Source organism: Perognathus longimembris, chromosome 1 (assembly GCF_023159225.1).
Source record: "Perognathus longimembris pacificus isolate PPM17 chromosome 1, ASM2315922v1, whole genome shotgun sequence".
Taxonomy (NCBI): Eukaryota; Metazoa; Chordata; class Mammalia; order Rodentia; family Heteromyidae; genus Perognathus; species Perognathus longimembris.
This window is the reverse complement of record NC_063161.1, coordinates 5,550,228-5,568,326: the sequence shown is the minus strand read 5'-3', so window position 1 is coordinate 5,568,326 and position 18,099 is coordinate 5,550,228. Positions and strand designations below refer to the sequence as shown.

The 18,099-nt window shown below is 55.4% G+C and overlaps 1 protein-coding gene across 3 annotated transcripts in view; it reads left to right on the top strand.

Moving 5' to 3' along the window:
- Zc3h7b (zinc finger CCCH-type containing 7B) overlaps nucleotides 1–18,099 on the top strand; it is a 38,850-nt gene that overhangs the window by 2,784 nt on the left and 17,967 nt on the right. For all 3 annotated transcript variants that reach the window (XM_048354762.1, XM_048354754.1, XM_048354757.1), the window contains exons 2-7: nucleotides 9,623–9,681; nucleotides 11,295–11,328; nucleotides 11,447–11,644; nucleotides 12,935–13,093; nucleotides 14,965–15,045; nucleotides 15,763–15,819. In XM_048354762.1, the coding sequence (XP_048210719.1) occupies nucleotides 9,629–9,681; nucleotides 11,295–11,328; nucleotides 11,447–11,644; nucleotides 12,935–13,093; nucleotides 14,965–15,045; nucleotides 15,763–15,819 (582 nt within the window). In that variant the 5' untranslated portion in view covers nucleotides 9,623–9,628. The remainder of the gene's footprint in view (nucleotides 1–9,622; nucleotides 9,682–11,294; nucleotides 11,329–11,446; nucleotides 11,645–12,934; nucleotides 13,094–14,964; nucleotides 15,046–15,762; nucleotides 15,820–18,099) is intronic.

Sequence of the window (18,099 nt, the reverse complement as noted above, 5' to 3'; positions counted from 1 at the left end):
AAAGAAACATTAAGCCAGGCACTAGTGGCTACTTAGGAGGCTGAGATCTGAGGATCACTGTTCAAAACCAGCCTGGGAAGATAAATCCTCCAATTAGTCAACAGAAAGCAGGAAGAAGAGGTGTGGCTCAAGTGGTAGAGCACCAGACTTAAGTGGGAAAAGCTAAGTGAGAGTGCAGGCCCTGAGTTCAAGTCCCAGTACCAGCACAAACAAAAGCAAAACAACTCCAGTGAGGTACTGGGAGCCAAGATAAAAGCGAACGGAGAGTAACACGGAAAAGCTTAGAAGAGGAACAAGAAGGTGGAGTCGTGGGCAAGGCCAAAAAAAGGAGGAGCTGTGTCGTTCACTGCCCATGTGCATTTATTTATATGATCTCTAATTCTTTCTGTAGTTTGTCAGGGGTAGGCATTTTTAAATTGATTTATTTATTTGTCAAAGTGATGTACCGAGAGGTTACAGTTTCGTACCTAAGGCAGTGAATACATTTCTTATCAAACTTGTTACCACCTCCTGGGTGGGCTTTTTTTTTTTTTTTTTCCCTCTTCCATCTCTCGGAAGAAATTAAGAAACACCTAGCACGCCCACGGGCATCTCCATGTCAGTCACTGCTGGATGGATTTGAATCCGGGCTTTCATAACTCCTGGAGTATGTTCCTTGTTCTGTAGCCACCTTTATCTCAGACACAGAGACAAGAACATGTAACAAATGGTCCACCTTGGCCAAGCACAGTAGGGCTCCGGGAGGCTCCCCAAGGCCACGGAGTTCTACTAACCTGCTCCTGTCCCTGGGCTCTGGACGGCTGGCCCCGTGGAGAAGGCGGAGTGGAGGTGGGAGGAAGGGCCTGACTGGAGATCTAGTAAGTTCAGTTAATACAGATGATTAACCTGAGCCTCCCAAGGAGAGAAACTGGCTCTGATTCACCCTCTGCCTCTAGCCCTGAGCGGACATGCTGGCAAGAAACGCCAGCAGGACGCGCTTAGCCCTTAGGTTGTCAAGTTGAATTACGCCTCGGTGTGGAAGAGGAAGGCTTATTTTGCCTGGGGTGGTGGAAGGCCATTCTAGTAGAAATGCCATTTGAATGTTTTAAAGACAGAATGAGGTTGGGCCTTGGTGGCTCACACCTGTCATCCTGGTTACTCAGGAGGCTGAGATTTGAGGATCATAGTTTGAAGCCAGTCCAGGCAGGGAAGTCCATGAGATGCTTACCTTGAATGAACCACCAAAAAGCTGGAAGTAGAACTATAGCTCAAGCGGTGGAGTTCCAGCCTCGAGCAGAATGAGCTAAGGGAGAATGCCCAGGCCCTGAGTTCAAATTCTTAATCCTTTCCCCTCACACACACAAAAGAAAGAAGGGAAGGAAGGAAGCAAGAATGAATGAGAGGCTAGAGGAGGTATTCTGCGCAGAGACCGATGGAAGGTAGGGATCTATGAAGAAGGAACAGTTACAGTATAAGGGTGACTGTATTTACGCCATCATTCCCTGTGTTTCCCTGGGCCTCAGTTTCGTATTCTGGAAATGGCGCCCTAAGATTTGATCATGTTTGAAGGTAACCCTTGCCTGAGGTCAGTATAAGAAGCAAACTCAGATGATGAAACGAGAGAGCTTTAACATTTTTACTAACATAGCCACTACCACCCAACAATTCCATACTGGCTAGGCCCAATATCCTTGGTTAGTTTAGCTAATCCTAACAGCCCCACAGCTGGGGCCCAGGTACCCCCAGTGTGGTGATAAACCTCTCAGTCACACAGAGAGGTTAAGTGAGGGCGTAACTAGCAGAGATGCTAAGCAAGGCCAGGCTGTCCGCCTCCACTGTGGACAGGGAAGGGTGGGGGGGAGGCCGGTGGGTTCTGCAATGCAGATGTGGGGACGGGAGAAGTGGGTGTCCTCTGGGAGTGAGGGGGGTGCAGCTGGAGGCTCAGCAGTCCAGAAAGTGACTATTGCCTTGTCGGCGCCCTAGGCCTGCCCAGAAGCCAGCTCCTTTCATCCCAGAATTCAATGGCCCATAGCAAGGAGGCGGCCTTCTCCTTTCTCTGCCACACCAGCCCTGGGACTCCTTCCCTCGGCGAGTGAGTCTGTTTCTTTGCAGGGCGATGGCTTCTGCAGTGCCTTGTTGGGGCCTTGGAGCCTTGAGAAGCCATCTTCCCCTTTGCTTCCGGGACAATTCCTGGGCCCCGTCCCACCGGGAGGGGGAGACGCAGTGGCAACCGTGATAGCCACTTGATATTTACTGTCACCGCGTGTCAGCACGCGGCCTGGCGTCTCCTGTGACTTCCGGTTTTTTAATTTGCCCCATGACGTCTTGAGACGGCAACAGTGATTCCCAGCTCCGTTTTGCAGATGAAGAGACGGAGGCTCCGAGAGTTCAGGAATTCACAAAATCACCGCGCTGTGAGCAGGAAGTTGGATAGGGACGCTAGTCTGGGGGTGTCACTGACATGCAGGGGATCGCCTGAACTCATTTCCCTTCTCCTTCCCTTCCTGTTTCTCTTGCCTTTTTTTTTTTTTTTTTTCCATCTGAGATTGGGATTTGAACTCTGGATCTGATGCTTTTGTTCATTGGCCAGTGTCCTACCGACTGAGCCATGTCTCCAAACCCTTTCCTTCCTTTCTTTTCATACTGGTATTGGGACTTGAACTCAGGGCCTGGCATCCTCTCTTGGCTTTTTTGGACAAGGCTGCCATGCTACTACTTGCGCCATACCTCCCATTCCAGGTGTTGTGAGGTTTTTTTTTGTTTTATTTTTGGAGATACCTGTCCTGGAACTTGAACTCCAGGCCTGAGTACTGCTCAGGTGTTTTTTTTTTTTTTTTTTTTTTTTTTTTTTGCTCAAGACCAGCCCTCTAAAGGCTGGGAGCTGGGAGCTCACGCCTGTAATCCTAGCTATTCAGGAAGCTGAGATCTGAGGATTGGGGTTTGAAGCCGGTCCAGGCAGCAAGTCCCTGTGAGACTGATCTCCAGCTAACCACTCAAGAACCAGAAGTGGCGCTGTGGCGCAAAGTGGTAGCGTGTTAGCCTTCAGTGAAAAAAGAGCTCAGGGACAGTGCCCAGGCCCTGAGTTCAAGCCCCACAACTGACACACACGAAAAAGTCTATAGTCTTGAGCCATACCTCCACTTTTGGGTTGGGTTTTTTTTGTTTGTTTGTTTTGGTGCTTCATTGGGGATAAGAGCCTGATGGACTTTTCTGCCTTGGCTTGCTGCTAGCCATGCTCCTCCAATCTCAGCCTCCCAAGTAGCTGGGATTACACAGGTATGAGCCATGAGCTTCCTGGTTGTTCGTTTTCTGTGGTGCTTGAATGGACCCCGGGGCCTCGCGTGTGCTAGCCAAGAGCTCTACAGCGGAGCTGCCACTCCCAAACCAGTACTTTCCTTATCTATCTGGAGACCTAATTATCGCTCACATCTGTATCAGGCTCATGCCCACAGTCTCATTAATTGCCATGGCAATGCTTCCAAGTGAGAGGCATCCTTGGTTCCAGAAGGAAACCGAGGCTGTCAAAGAGACCCTGGCTATTCCACCCTGTCCACTCTGTGACTCTGGAAAGGATCCGAGAACCCAGTTGTTCTCTGAGGCCACTGGCTATGTCCGCTGGTCAGCTGACATTGCTGCCATGCCGGAGCCAGCACTGCACGTGAGCCGCGCAGGCCACTGGGAGGCTGGATAGTCAGGTTGCCATTCTTGGCCTCTGTCGCATCTCCCCCAGTTCTGCTTTTTGAGAGGCCAATCAAGGAACGCTCACGCAGTGTGAGGAGATGACTGTGGTGGTCATGAGTATTTAATAACTTCCAGAACGTTCCTGAATCTTCTCTTCGGTCTACACTGCTCTAGGCCTGGACCACTGTGTCGACCATCACTCCTAGCTAATGTTCTGGCGCCCGCTCTTGTCAGCCTTCCTCTGCCAAGGATCTTTTGGAGATTGGAAGGGCCTCCTGTGACTCCTGCTAGAAACCCGCCACTGCTTCCTGGGTCCTTCCGTGTATGTGGCTTGTGGCTCTCTGACCTGCTTCAGTCTACCCCTTACACCTGGCTCTTCCCTGTTCCACACCATAGTTACTCGCCTGTGTTTTTCTTGAACATGCTCAACTTGTTCCTACCTTAGGGACATTGTCCTTGTGCTGTCCTCTGCCAGGCATACTCCTCCCTCCCATTCCACAGGAGTTTTTTTGTCTCTCTGCTCAAGGCTGGTGCTCTTGAGACACAGTGCCACTTCTGGCTTTTTGTTGTTGTTGCTATTTTGGTAGTTTAGTGGAGATAAGAGTCTCCCAGACTTTCCTGCTGGGGCTGGCTTGGATCAGATCTCAACCTCCTGAGTAGCTAGGATTATAGACGTGAGCTACCAGTGCTCAGTTCAAATGACTCTTTAGAATAAGACGTCTAAATCTGTTCAGACCCTTCCAAGATCACTATGTTTAAATGCATAGAGAAAAATACATGGAATTACAAAGACAATCAGTTCTCGCGAGCTGTCGTTAGATGTTTGTGTTTCTTAAGTTGGGAGTGGAGTCAGGGCCACGTGCTGTGCCACTTGAGCTCTCCATGCCCCTGGCCCTTCTGTTCTGTGTTCGGTTTTTGAGTTAGAGTCTTGCTAACTTTCCCTAGCCTGGCTTCAAACTCCATCCTTCTACCTCTGCCTGCCTCAGCACCACGCCCAACTCAGGTGGATGTCTTTGTTATCTTACTAAACAAGATTTACCAGTTGTCTCTTGTGTCTAATTTTGCAGTGGCCATGAACAAGAACATTTTGTTATCTGCAGTAACAGATGAGAAAGGGAAAGAATCTACGGGAGCTGGTCACACATAGCTTGAGGCCATGACATAGTGAATTGCTACATCCATAATGGGATGGGGGGCTGGGGATATAGCCTAGTGGCAAGAGTGCCTGCCTCGGATACACGAGGCCCTAGGTTCGATTCCCCAGCACCACATATACATAATGGGATGGGATGCTAGCTCTTAGGTGGGAGTTACTACAGTGTTTCCCATCCAAGCTGACAGCGCATGGTTTCTCTCTCTTTAGAATCCCTGCCAGCTGGGGTGCCAGTGGCTCGTGCCTATAATTCCATATAATAATCCTATAAGGCTGAGATCTGAAGATCGTGGTTCTAACCAGCCTGGGCAAGAAAGTCCGTGAGACTCTTAGCTCTCATTATCCACCAGATGCTGGCAGTGGGGCTGTGACTCGAGTTATAGAGGGCTCACCTTGAGTGAAAAGTCTACGAGATGGTGCACAGGTCTTGAGTTCAAGTCCTGATACTGGTGCGCACGCGTGTGTGCGCGCACGCACACACACATAACAGTATCCCTGCCATAGATGGTGCCCCTCCTTGGCTGCTGTGGAGCAGCCGAGCGGCGGTCCTGGGTGGACTGACGACATCCGTGTAAGGACGGGGTGAGGGGTGGGGCAAAGGACAAAGGCGGACCCAAGGGTGCTGACTCGTTGGCCGAGGACAGCGAAATGAGACCCTTTCGTGCTCTCTGAGGAAGCCGAGTGGGCTGGCGGGCGTGGCGCAGTGCCTGCGTTCCCGAGACATCGCTGCTCTGCAGTTAAACCCCGGACCGTGCTAGCGAGTGCCTAGGGTTGGCGGGTTGGGGGGTTGGGGGGTAGGGGTGGGAGCTGTTGATTGGGAGGCGACAGAATGTGTGTGGACTCCGGAGGACACATCCCTGTCCTTGCTCCTCGGTGTGTAGTCTTGGCTGTGACTTCAGCCCCTCCCCCATGCCTGGGTTTCCTTCTTTTTATTTTTTGTTTTTGTTTTTTTTTTGCCAGTCCTGGGGCTTGAACTCAGGGCCTGAGCACTGTCCGTGGCTTCTTTTTTGCTCAAGGATAGCCCTTTGCCACTTGAGCCACAGCGCCACTCCTGGCCGTTTTCTATATATGTGGTGCTGGGGAATCGAACCCAGGGCTTCGTGTATACAAGACGAGCACTTTACCACTAGGCCATATTCCCAGCCCCGGTTTCCTTCTTTTTAGTTGGTACTTTTTGTTTTTTGCTGATTCTGGATCTTGAGCTTAGCCTGGTCACTATCCCTTAACTTTTCCCCCTCAAAATTAGTCCTCTACCACCTCCACTTCTTTTTTTTTTTTTTGGTGGTTAATTGGAAGTAGTTTCTTGGGTTTGTCTGCCCAGGCTGGCTTCAAACCTTGATCCTTAGATCTCAGCCTTTTTCTGAGTAGCTAGGATTCAGGTGTGGCCCACCGGCACCTGGCTCAAAACGGGTCCTCATTTTATTTTATTTTTTTGCGGGTCGCCTGAATTGCTGTCCCTAAGCTCTTTTTTTTTTTTGCCAGTCCTGGGCCTTGGACTCAGGGCCCGAGCACTGTCCCTGGCTTCTTTTTGCTCAAGGCTAGCACTCTGCCACTTGAGCCACAGCGCCACTTCTGGCCATTTTCTGTATATGTGGTGCTGGGGAATCGAACCCAGGGCTTCGTGTATACGAGGCGAGCACTCTTGCCACTAGGCCATGTTCCCAGCCCTCCCTAAGCTCTTTTGCACACAGCTAGCATTCTATCACTTGAAGCCACAGTTTCTGGTTTTCTGGTAGTTAGTTGGAGATAAGAGTTTCATGGACTTTCCTGCCCAGGCTGGTTTTGAACCACAGTCCTCAGATCTCAGCCTCCTGCGTAGCTAGGATGACAGGCTTGACCCAGCTTCAGGATGGATTCTCGATACTACCTTTCTAGAATGTTCGGATGTGACGCCAGACGCAGCCCTGTCTGCCGTAGGAAGCTAGTGCACCTGATTACAATGAGCCAAAACGAGTGTGATGGCCGTGTGGAGCTCGGGGTGGGGGTGCCGGCTTGGGGGTTTGGAAGGAAGGCTTCAGGGGAGGGGAGGGGGGCCTTGGAGAGCTTTAGAGGAGCACTAGCTGTGGGGGACACCCCATGTGACTGGTGGCTGGCCGGCCCATTGTGCTGGAACACGACTCTCCCGCGCCAGGACACCAGGCCAAGAGAGGCCGGGCAGGGCCCTCCGCGCCGTGGCCACCGGCCGGGGGCCGCGGACTTCGCCCTACTGGTAGTGGTAATGGTGTCATGGAAAATTCTGTTTGTTTTGTAACTTTTTTTTTTTTTAACTGGGGCCTGGTGCTTTTTTGCTTCAGGTGCGGTTTACCGCTGGAGGCACAGCTCCACTTGTGGCTGTTTGGGGCATAGTGCATTGGAGATGAGAGTCTCATGCATTCTCTCCCGCCTGGGCTGGCTTGGAATCGTGATCCTTGCAGCTCAGCCTCCTCAGTAGCGAGGATTACAGGTGGGAGCCACCAGCACCTGCTGCCTTCTTCCTGTTGATTTTTGCTGAGAGTGGAACTCAGGTCCTCAAACATAGCCTCATAACCTCACCATAACCCAGCCCTTCATTTTGTCATTTTCAAACCTTTCCCCAAAATGGAAAAAGAAAGTTTCCTTCCTGATCTGTCTCTCTCTCCCCCCCCTTCCTCCTCCTCTCCCCCCCCCCCAAGAACTCGAGCTTGAACTCTCTCTCAGCCTGGATACTGTCCCTGAGCTTCTTTTTGCTCAAGGTGACTCTACCACTTGAGCCACAGCGCTGCTTCTAGCTTTTATTTTTTTTTTTTGAGTATTTTATTGGAGATAGGAGTCTCACGAAGTTTCCTGCCCCAGCTGGCTTCAAACTTCAATCCTCAGGGGCTGGGGATATGGCCTAGTGGCAAGAGTGCTAGCCTCATATACATGAGACCCTGGGTTCGATTCCCCAGCACCACATATACAGAAAACGGCCAGAAGTGGCACTGTGGCTCAAGTGGCAGAGTGCTAGCCTTGAGCAAAAAGAAGCCAGGGACAGTGCTCAGGCCCTGAGTCCAAGCCCCAGGACTGACAAAAAAAAAAAACACTTCAATCCTCAGATCTCAGGAGTGAGCCACTGGCACCGAGTGCAATTCCTCACGTCTAAGACCCTGGGGTGCGGGGCGTGGGGATGGATGGCTCTCCGTAGCAGCGGGATCCTGGGCACATAGGATCCTCAGTTTCTTTCTTGGACTTTTAAACATCTTTTCTTTTCTTTTCCCTTTTTTGGTGTGTCAGTCCTGGGGCTTGAACTCGGGGCCTGAGTGCTGTCCCTGAGCTTTTTTGCTCAAGGCCCAGTGCTCTACCACTTGAGCCACACCTCCATTTCCAGCTTTCTGGGTGTTAATTGGAGATAAGAGGCTCATGGACTTTCCTACCTGGGCTGGCTTTGAACTGTGATCCTTAGATCTTGGCCTCCTGAGTAGCTAGGATGACCGGCGTGAACCCCCCGGTGCCTGGCTGACATTTCGCTTTCACAGGGAATGGATCTGATCCTCGCTTGGCCCTGCGCCCTCTGCTCCTCCACCAGATGCCCTCTCTCTGAGTCCTCCCAGACTGTACCTTAGAGAGCTCAGCCAAGGACAACTGACATTTAACCACAGGCTCAGTCTGCTACAACTGCTAGAACAGAGCGCCAGACATTGGGCGCTTAAGCCACCGAAATGTGTTTTCTCACACTTTTGGAGGTTGGATGGCGTAGGTCAAGGTCCCGGCAGATTCTGTGTCTGGTGAGGCAGGGTGAAGCTGAAGCGTTCTCTGCCCTCCCTTAACTTCCCTGCCAGGGGGCCGGACTGCATTTCATGGTGTCTGGAGCAACCTTGTTTCCATTGCTGGATTAGCAGGGCAAGGACAGGCCCTGGGGCCCCCCTTGCCCGCCCCTTCCCCCCAAGGGATCAGAGAGCACTCCCTTCCCAGGATGGGCAGCGGCCTGGCTGCCCAGTGATGGCTACCACATTTTCCCATGCTGGTTGGGCCACTGCTGTGCACCAGGCCACCCCGGTGTTTGTGGCAGCCATAGTGTCAGGAAATGCTCTTAGTCCCATTTCCCCTGGGATAGGTCACACTTGGGTCTTGTCAAGTGGACATAGGTCATAGGTCAGCCCCGCACACAGGTCAGCTTGGTCTCTCAGTGGCGGCTGGGGTGGCAGTTGTGTCCCCCCACTTGCCCGGCGCGGGCCCTGTGGGCACTGGCTGGCGAGCAGGGGCAGCTGCAGGCTGGCTGTCCCGGGAGGAAGGAAGCGACGGGCTCCGGGTCGCGAGGCCTTTCCTGGGCTGAGCTCTGCATCCTGGCGTCTCTGCCCGGCCGCTGCCAGGGGCCAGCAGTTTCATGGAGGGGGCTGGTGCTAGGTGTGGGAAGTGTGTCCTGAGTTCACACGTGACCTCGTCACCGGGGCTTCTTGAGCGTGAACAGCCCTCTGGGCTCGGGGGGAATGAGGAGACACAGAGACACGCGCCTCCTGGCACTGTCGAGTCCACACGCCCAGTGCCGGGCCCTCTCCGCCTGCTCAGCCACCGTCGCATTGCATTTTGTGTGTCCTTCCCCCCAGGTGGCCGCCTGGACTACTGAGTTAGCTGTCGAACGCGGCGTTTCCCTGGAACTGGAGGGGTCCCAGGGGGCCCCGGATGTGGGCAGTGGCCTTGTGGTCTGACTCATGGGGTCCTCGTAGGCGTCGTGACCCTCAAACCCCTCCCCAGGAAGGGAGGGGAACGAGCGGATGGGCGAGAACCCCACATCCAGCCCACACGGTGGGCCGATCGATGGCCGCGGCCCCCCAGGCTCTGCGGCCTGGCTGATGGACTGTGCTCTCTTCCCAGAGACTGATGGAGAGGCAGAAACGGAAGGCGGACATCGAGAAGGGGCTGCAGTTCATTCAGTAAGTGGGTAGGGCGGGGCCTCCGACAGCCACGCCCCCCTGGCTTTCCCTTTTCCTGCCGCCCAAGCCCCTGCTGATCTGGCTGCCCAAGCCCCTGCTGATCTGGCTGCCCAAGCCCCTGCTGATCTGGCTGCCCAAGCCCCTGCTGATCTGGCTGCCGTGTGCTGTGTGCTGTGGGGTGTGTGGAGGTGGGGGTGAGCCAGGAAGCAGCTGGCAAGGCCGATGCCCCGATCTCCACATGCAGCTACTTCCTGTCACCCTGCTTCCCACCCCTGCCCTCCACATCTGCACCACGCGCCCTGTACATTCTCTAGCATGCTACACCCGTCTTCTAATAAATCAGCAGTCCTCACTTACTGAGCGCTTACTACCTCTCTGTGATGGGGCATTCACAGTCACATTTTTTTTTTCTTGCCAGTCTTGGGGCTTAAACTCAGGACCTGGACGCTGTCCCTGAGCTTCTTGTGTTCAAGGCTGGCGCTCTACCACTTGAGCCACAAGCGCCACTTCCGGCTTTTTCTGTGTATATGGTGCTGAGGAGTCGAACCCAGGGCTTCCTGCATGCGAGGCCATGCTCCCAGGCCTCCCAGTCTCATCTTAACTACCAACTGTTTTATGTGTATGTGTTGGTAGTTGGGCTTGAACTCAGGGCCCGGGCCATCACTCCACTTGGGGCTTTTTGCTTGGTTAGTTGGTGATGAGAGTCTCTTGGACCTTCTTGCCTGGGTTGGCTTTGAACTGAGGTCCTCAGATCTCCACCTCCTGAGTAGGTAGGATTAAAGGTGTGAGCCACCAGCACCCAGGCGACCCTGGCTACTTCCTCGCCGTCCAGCGTGGGCCAGTTTGACTCAGGACTCCAGGGAGCACCTAGAATAGACCAGTGAGAGGGTTTGTTCGCCTTGTGTGCTCCCACGCTCGGCATCCCGGGCCACCCCTTTCTTCCACATTCAGCTTTGTGGTTTGGCCGCACGAGAGGACGGGAACAGAGGGTGGATGGCTCGCTGGGTGTGCCTGGCAGGCGAAGGGCAGAGGCTCCAGACTGAGGGGGCCTCTGTGGACCTGCGTAACCGATTAGGTTTGGGGAGGGTGTGGTCCGCTTCTAAAGCCCACGTAAGTGTTCGTTTCCCAAGAGCACCCGGTCTTCCCACTCCTGTCTCCGACTCTTGCTACAGTGCCCTCCGCCATCCCCTCCTCCTGGCCTCAAGCTGTCGCTGGTGCCGTCATCAGTCCACCGTGGCCAGTGATTTTCTTCCTCTTGCCCCTTGCCTTTCCTGCCCGGCCACGGCTCCTTGGCCTGTGTAACTTAGATTTGGAGGTTCGCACTGGTAGGCTGGAATCACAGGCAGAGAGGGCAGCCGCCGGAGCCAGGGCTGCCGCTGGTGCCGCTCTGCTCTTGTTTCAGCGAAAGCATCGGGCCCTGGGGGGGGACCCGCACGTCCCTCTGTAAGAACCGGGGGACATGCGTGCTGCGCGCTCCCCTGGGGCACACGTGGCTGAGCGTGAGTTGGAGGAATGCACTCCCGGCACCACCTCAGGCCCGCAGCGCAGCCCTGGGTGCCCCGATGCTGGAGCCCATGGACTCACCCACACCCGTGTCTGTCTTTTCCTGCCAGGTCAACACTACCCCTAAAACAAGAAGAGTATGAGGTGAGCGTGGCCGGTGGGGTGAAGGGAGGTGTGGGTGGGTGTGTCGGGGCTGGGGGTGCACGGATGGACGAGACCTGCTGAACCGCCTCCCCCCCCCCCCCACCGTCCCCCCACCCAGGCCTTCCTGCTTAAGCTGGTGCAGAACCTGTTCGCCGAGGGCAATGACCTGTTCCGGGAGAAGGACTACAAGCAGGCTCTGGTGCAGTACATGGAAGGGCTGAACGTGGCCGACTACGCCGCCTCCGACCAGGTGTCCCTGCCGCGGGAGCTGCTCTGCAAGCTGCATGTCAACAGGGCGGCCTGCTACTTCACCATGGTGAGCCGGCTCCCGCCCCGCCCCCCGGCCAGGCCCCGCCCCCTGGTCAGGCCCCGCCCCCCCTCCCCGCCAGGCCTGCACCCAGGCTCAGACAGATTGCATGAAGCTGTGCGTTTGGAACCTGCTAGGGCAATCTAATAAGACTGTCAGAAAAAAAAAAAAAAAAAGAAAAGTGTAATTCATGATTAAAAGTTGTTTAAAAACAAGGGTTGCTGATGCCATTGCTGGTGGCTCCGGTTTGAAATCCTCGCCTGTAATCCCATCTCCCGAGGATGCAGTCTGAGGATCACAGTTTGAAGCCAGGCCAGGGCAGGAAAAGTTGTGAGATTCTTCTTTATCTCCAGTTAACCACCAAAGAGCAAGAAGCGGAATTGTGGTTCAAGTGGTAGAACGCCAATCTTGTTTTGTTTTTGTGCCAGTCCTAGGGCTTGGACTCAGGGCCTGAGCACTGTCCCTGGCTTCTTTTTGCTCAAGGCTAGCCCTCTGTACCACTTGAGCCATAGCGCCACTTCCAGCTTTTTTCTATATATGTGGTGCTGAGGAATCAAACCCAGGGCTTCATATATATGAGGCGAGCACTTTACCACTAGGCCATATTCCCAGCCCGAGAACAGCAATCTTGAGTGAAGAAAAGCTAAGTGAACAGCTGAGCCCCAGTACCAGTGCTAACCAAACCAGTGATGGTACTGGTATTCTCCCAGTCCCCAAACGACGTGAGTTAAAACCTTGGAGTGACCCTGGGCTGGAAGTCTGAACTTGCTGCTCTTCTCTCAGCCTCCTCCTCCTCGTCCTCCTCCTCCTCCTTCTTCCCACAGCGGGGCTGGCGCTTCAGCCAATCTCAAGCCCTGTAGGAGGTTGCTGTGGGCCCCGAGGGTCCGGGAAGACCTCCGCGGACCACGCTGGGTCGCGGATTAGTGAGCGCAGGCCCAGGGCGTGGGGCCCCTTGACTCTCTGCGTGTGTTGTGGGTGCACAGTTGCCTTCTCGAGTTGTGCTTCCCAACAAGGCGTCACTGCAAACCTGCCATGATGTTCTGAGCCGGGGGGCAGACGGGTGGATGGATGTGTGAGTGAGCAGACCCATCCCCGTCGTACTTGCAGCCCTCTGCCCGGTGTCCGGCCAGCGCCTTCTTGCAACCTGCAGGCTGGACACACAGACACCCAACACCGTCTGACTCTTCTTTCTCTCCCCACGCTCTGCAGCCTGTCTCTGAGCTGGAAGGGAGGTGGCTGTCCATCCCTAGGTTTGGGGAAGGTCATAGGGGTCAGGCTTTTCATGCTCCTTTCCCGCAGGGCATGTATGAGAAATCGCTGGAAGACAGCGAGAAGGCCCTGGGCCTGGACAGCGAGAACATCCGGGCGCTCTTCCGCAAGGCCCGCGCCCTCAACGAGCTGGGACACCATAAGGAGGCCTACGAGTGCAGCAGCCGGTGCTCCCTCGCACTGCCTCACGTGAGTTCCCCTGCTGCTGCACCCCGCTTCCCTCTGTCACAGAGAGGCGCGGGTCCCCGGGTGAGCGCCGAGCTGGGCTCGTGTGGCAGGCGCTGCCCGCCTCATCCTTGCAGCAGCCCTGTGAAGTTAGGGCTCTCACTGTCTCCATTTGAAACGTGACGAGGGCTGGGCTGGAGCTCAGTGGCCAAGCGCTTGCCTAGCAAGTGCAACGTCCTGGGTTCGATCCCCAGCACCAAAACACAAAAGGCAAATGGAAGGTGACGAGGGAGAGAAAGGAATGGCAACCAGGGGGTGGCAGAGCTAGGCGTTGAGCCCTGATTTTCTGGTTGGTGGTCTTGGCCTGCACAATGCAGGGTTGCTGTGAAGATTAAAGGGTGCCCTAGCTGGGCGCTGGCGGCTCACGCTTCTAACCCTGGCTACTCAGCAGGCTGAGAGCTGAGGATCGCAGTTCAAAGCCAACCTAGGCAGGAAAGTCTGTGGGACTCATATCCAATTAACTACTCAGAAAAAGCCACAAGTGGCACCGTGGCTCAAGCGGTAGAACACGAGCACCATGAGCAGCTCAGGGGCAGTACCCAGGCCCTGAGCTCAAGCCCCAGGACTGTCAAAAAACGGGGGTGCCGGGGCTGGGGATATAGCCTAGTGGCAAGAGCGCTTGCCTCGTATACATGAAGCCCTGGGTTCGATTCCCCAGCACCACATATACAGAAAATGGCCAGAAGTGGCGCTGTGGCTCAAGTGGCAGAGTGCTAGCCTTGAGCAAGAAGCCAGGGACAGTGCTCAGGCCCTGAGTCCAAGGCCCAGGACTGGCAAAAAAAAAAAAAAAAATGGGGGTGCCCTCTATGCTGGGGTTCTGATGTTGGATTGTCACTGGGTAGGAAATTAACAATGGAGGATGACCACCACAAGTTGCCAGAACTACCCGGGGCTGAACACGCATCCCGTTCCTCCCACTTATCCACTTACCAAGTATTGACCGAGTGCTACCCACACGGATACAGCCCTGTGCCCCCAAGGACCCACAGTCCACTGGACGGCCCTGCGCTCTAAGCCTGGCCCCACCCCTCGTGCGCCTGCCCATCAGCTCTGCATCTGTGGAGCGTGTGCCCCACTCCGTGCCTGGAATGGCTGGGCCAGAGCCTGGAGAAGCGTAAGCGATGCCCAGAAAGGACAGAAGGAACAGGAGCGGTCAGGTCCTGAAAGGCACGGTGGAGGAGGTAGAAGTGGAGTAGGAGTGGAAGAGGAAAGAGGAGGGCAGGTGGTGCCAGTGATCGGTGCTGGAGGTCCGGCCTGGACTTGGCCTTCCCTCTCGGGTCTTTGGCTGCTAGCTGTGTACCTCCGTAATACATCATGACGCCGCGCTGGGTAGAGAATCAGAGACTCGCGCGGGATGGTCAGCACGGCGTAGGAAATGTTAGATGATGTTATACTTGCTCCTTTCCCGATTCCCTTCCGTTCACAGGTGAGAATCTTAGCTGGGTGCCGGTGTCTCGTGCCTAGCGAAAGCAGTCAGCTCTGGTAGCATATGCTTATAGTCCCAGCTACTCAGAAGGCTGCAATAGGAGGCTCACTTGAGCCCGAGGGTTTGAGGCTAGCCTGGATAACACTGTAAGATCGTGTCTCAAAGAGGAGTGTATAAAGTCAAATAAAATGCTACTTTACCCCTCCCTCTAAATAAAAGAACCACGGAAGCATGAGTTTGTGGTTCCAGCCCGCTGCTCGCTAGCTGTGTCTTGGAGAGCCAGGGTCCCCTCCCGGGACCTCACTTTCTTGTCTGTGACGTGGGGTCACCGTGGCTCTCCTTGCGGGGCCTCGCAGAGTGTCTAGGAGGACAGCCTAACCCACTAGGTGCTCATGTCTTGCTTCTCCAGGATGAAAGCGTCACCCAGCTGGGCCAGGAGCTGGCTCAGAAGCTTGGGTTGCGGGTGCGGAAGGCATATAAGAGGCCCCGGGTAGGTAGGCTCAGGGCCCTGGGCTTGGCGGGGGGTGGGGGGGGGACTGGGGAGCAGAGATGGGGGATGGAGGGAGGGACGGGGTGCTCTTGGGAAACTGGATGAGGTGGCCAGGGTTGGGTGGGAACAGGGAGCAAGCTCAGGCGCCCAGCCCTGGATGGAGGGAAGGCGGGACCTTGTGGAAGAGGAACAGCACCTTAGACCCCCGCTGCTCACACAGTGCTCTCCCGGCCCGGGTCCACATGACCCACCCTGGCGATGGCCTGCCGTCACGTGGGCCTCCTAACGCCTGTGTGCTCAGGTCACCCCCACATGTGCCCACTTGAAACGTGGGGGCCACATTGTCTCCTTCACATCCACCGATGCCCATTTGGTCCGTGCCTGGAAGCCGCAGGCAGGAAAGCTCGAGAGTCTCTCTGTGGGGGCCTTGAGCAAGTTAGTCCCTGTGTCTGCCCCAGGATGGTGGAGCTCACTGGGCCCACGTGGAGGGCCCTCAGCAGGAGCGCACCATGTGTGCTTAAAGGTCATCTGGGGTCAAGGGTAAAAGAAGAGAAGACCCTTGGGAGACAGAGCATGTGGAAGTGGCAGGCTCAGGGCAGGAGGCCCCAGCGGCGTGGCACACCCCAGCAGCCGGGGCCTCCGTGCTCCTGGCTGGCGGGACACGGGCGTCCTCCTACACATCTTAATCTCTTTCTGCTTCTCTCCTCTCCCTGGCAGGAATTGGAAACCTTCTCTCTGCTCAGTAACGGTACTGCAGCTGGCGGGGCAGATCAGGTAGGCTGGGGCCGGCGACCTCCGGCCTGTGTCCCTGCCCCGCTCCACCTGTCTTGTTGGGTCGTCGGTCCGTGGTGACTGCTTTGGATTTGCCCTCTGGGTATAGACGGCCCCAGGGATCACAGTGACCTGCTGGTGTGTGTCGCCTGTACACCATGAATGGCAGCATGCCTGGTCCCAGGCCCATGCCTCACCACCACATCCACAGAGGTCCGGGCTGGTCAGGGAGAGGTCTGTAAGACACCTCAGCAGAGTGGTCTCCACCGTGGAGAGGCCAGGCTAGCTCAGCCTCGGTGCAGCGCACACACACACGGAGTAGCCTGGGAACACTTGAGTGCTGGGTGGCAGCAGGCAGAGTCTCCAGCATCTAGAGCATCTATGTAGATGTGAGTGAGCGTGCCCATAGGATTTCACAGAGCCTGAGACAGGCAGGGGTCTTCCACGGCAGAGTCTGTGGTGGAGGGCTTCACAGAGCCGGGAGAGCAGGTTTCAGACAGAAGGTGAAAGAAGGGCATTGTTACGCGGGCACTGGTGGCTCACGCCTGTAATCCTAGTAATTCCACAGGCTGAGATCTGAGGATCATGGTTTGAATCCAGCCCAGGCAGGAAAGTCTGAGACTCTGATCTCCAAGGAACCACCCGAAAATGGGAAGTGGCGCTGTGGCTCAAAGTGGTAAAGCACTAGTCTTGAGCAAAAGAGGTCAGGGACAGCATACAGTCCTTGAGTTCAAGCCCCATGGCCTCCAAAAAAAGGAAGAATGGGGTGTTCAGCCAGCAGAAGATCAGGAGAGGGAGGAACATGGCCTAGACCACAAACAAGCCCAGTTCCTCGCCAGAGCGTCCAGAAGCCTGGGTTCTGCAGCTGGACATGCTGGGGTTCAGGTCCCAAGTTGTACCCTTTATCTCGGGGCCCTGCGTGCTCGGGTTCATGTGGTGGTCGTGGGATTGCAGAGTCGTAGGTAAAGGCTGCTGGAAAGATGGGCTCCGTAAACCTTTGTGACGAGCTGAATGCTACCAGCAAAGGGGGGGCAGGAAATGAAGGGCTGGGATGACCGGGGTAGGATGGGGGCTGGAAGAGCGGGAAGGTGATGATGTTCAGGGCCTGCAGAGCCCTAGGCAGAGAGGGTCACAACTGTCCCTAATCCCCCCCCACACACACACACACCAACTATTTCATCTGTGTGTGAGAAAAGCAGCTCTCTGATCCTGCAGGTCGGCCCTGGTTTATTCATCTTGGCCAATGAGCAAATGCACCGTAGGGGACTGAAACGCATCTGTGTGCTGGGAGATCTTGGGACAGGCCCAGGGCGTGGGGTCGGGACAAGCCTTGGTTGGGCAGCCCTGTCTTGACCTGTGGACGGCAGCCTTGGCTGACGTCCGTGCCGCGTGCACACAGTGAATCGTGTTGCTGTTGTTACTGATGCCTGGGGAGCCTGGGCCTTCTCCTGTCCCCCCCGCCCCCCCTTGGGAACACAGACGAGGCAAGGGCCTCGCCAGGGAAGCAGGGCTTGTGATGGACTCCAAGAAGAATGGGAGGAGGAAGTCCAGGGGAGAGGAATAGTGTGTCACCCGCGTGGCCCAGAGGTGGGGAACAGACAAGGGTCCACTGGTGGTTCGTTACAGAGGCTGGTGAGCCAAGCTCCCAAGCCAGTTTTCGGGTTGCGATTGAACATGTGATCAGCCGGGCACCAGTGGCTCACGCCTGCCATCCTAGCTACTCAGGATCTGAGGATTGTGGTTCAAAGCCAGCCTGGGCAGGAAAGCCCTTGAGACTCTCAGCTCCCAGTAACCAGCAGAAAACCGGAAGTGGGGCTGTGGCCCAAAGTGGTAGAGTGCTAGCTTTGAGAAAAAGGCTCGGGGACAGCGTGCCCATGCCCTGAGTTCAAGCCCCACAGCTGACAGGAAAGGAAGCAGGGAGGGAGGGAGGGAAGGAAGGAGGAAGGAAGGAAGGTAGGTAGTTGTTCCTCCTCTGTCTAATAGGCCCTTAGAAAGCCTTCCCTGTGTGGCAGGCTCTAGTCTGAATGTTTTACCAACAGGAGTCCTCTCACCCCGAGTGCGGCTGGCAGTAGTGGCTTTGTTTCCTCACTTAATAATTAAGGAAACAGACCCACAGGGGCCAGAGACAGGCCAGGCTGGAAGGCAAGCTCAGATCCGGCTCAGTGGCAGTGGGGTCCTACCTTGGATGACCCCCCCTCCCCCTTTACTGCCTGCTAGCGGTCTGGGGTTGTGTCTGAGGAAGGGTATACTTTTGCCTTTGAACTACAAACTGTACGCACTGTG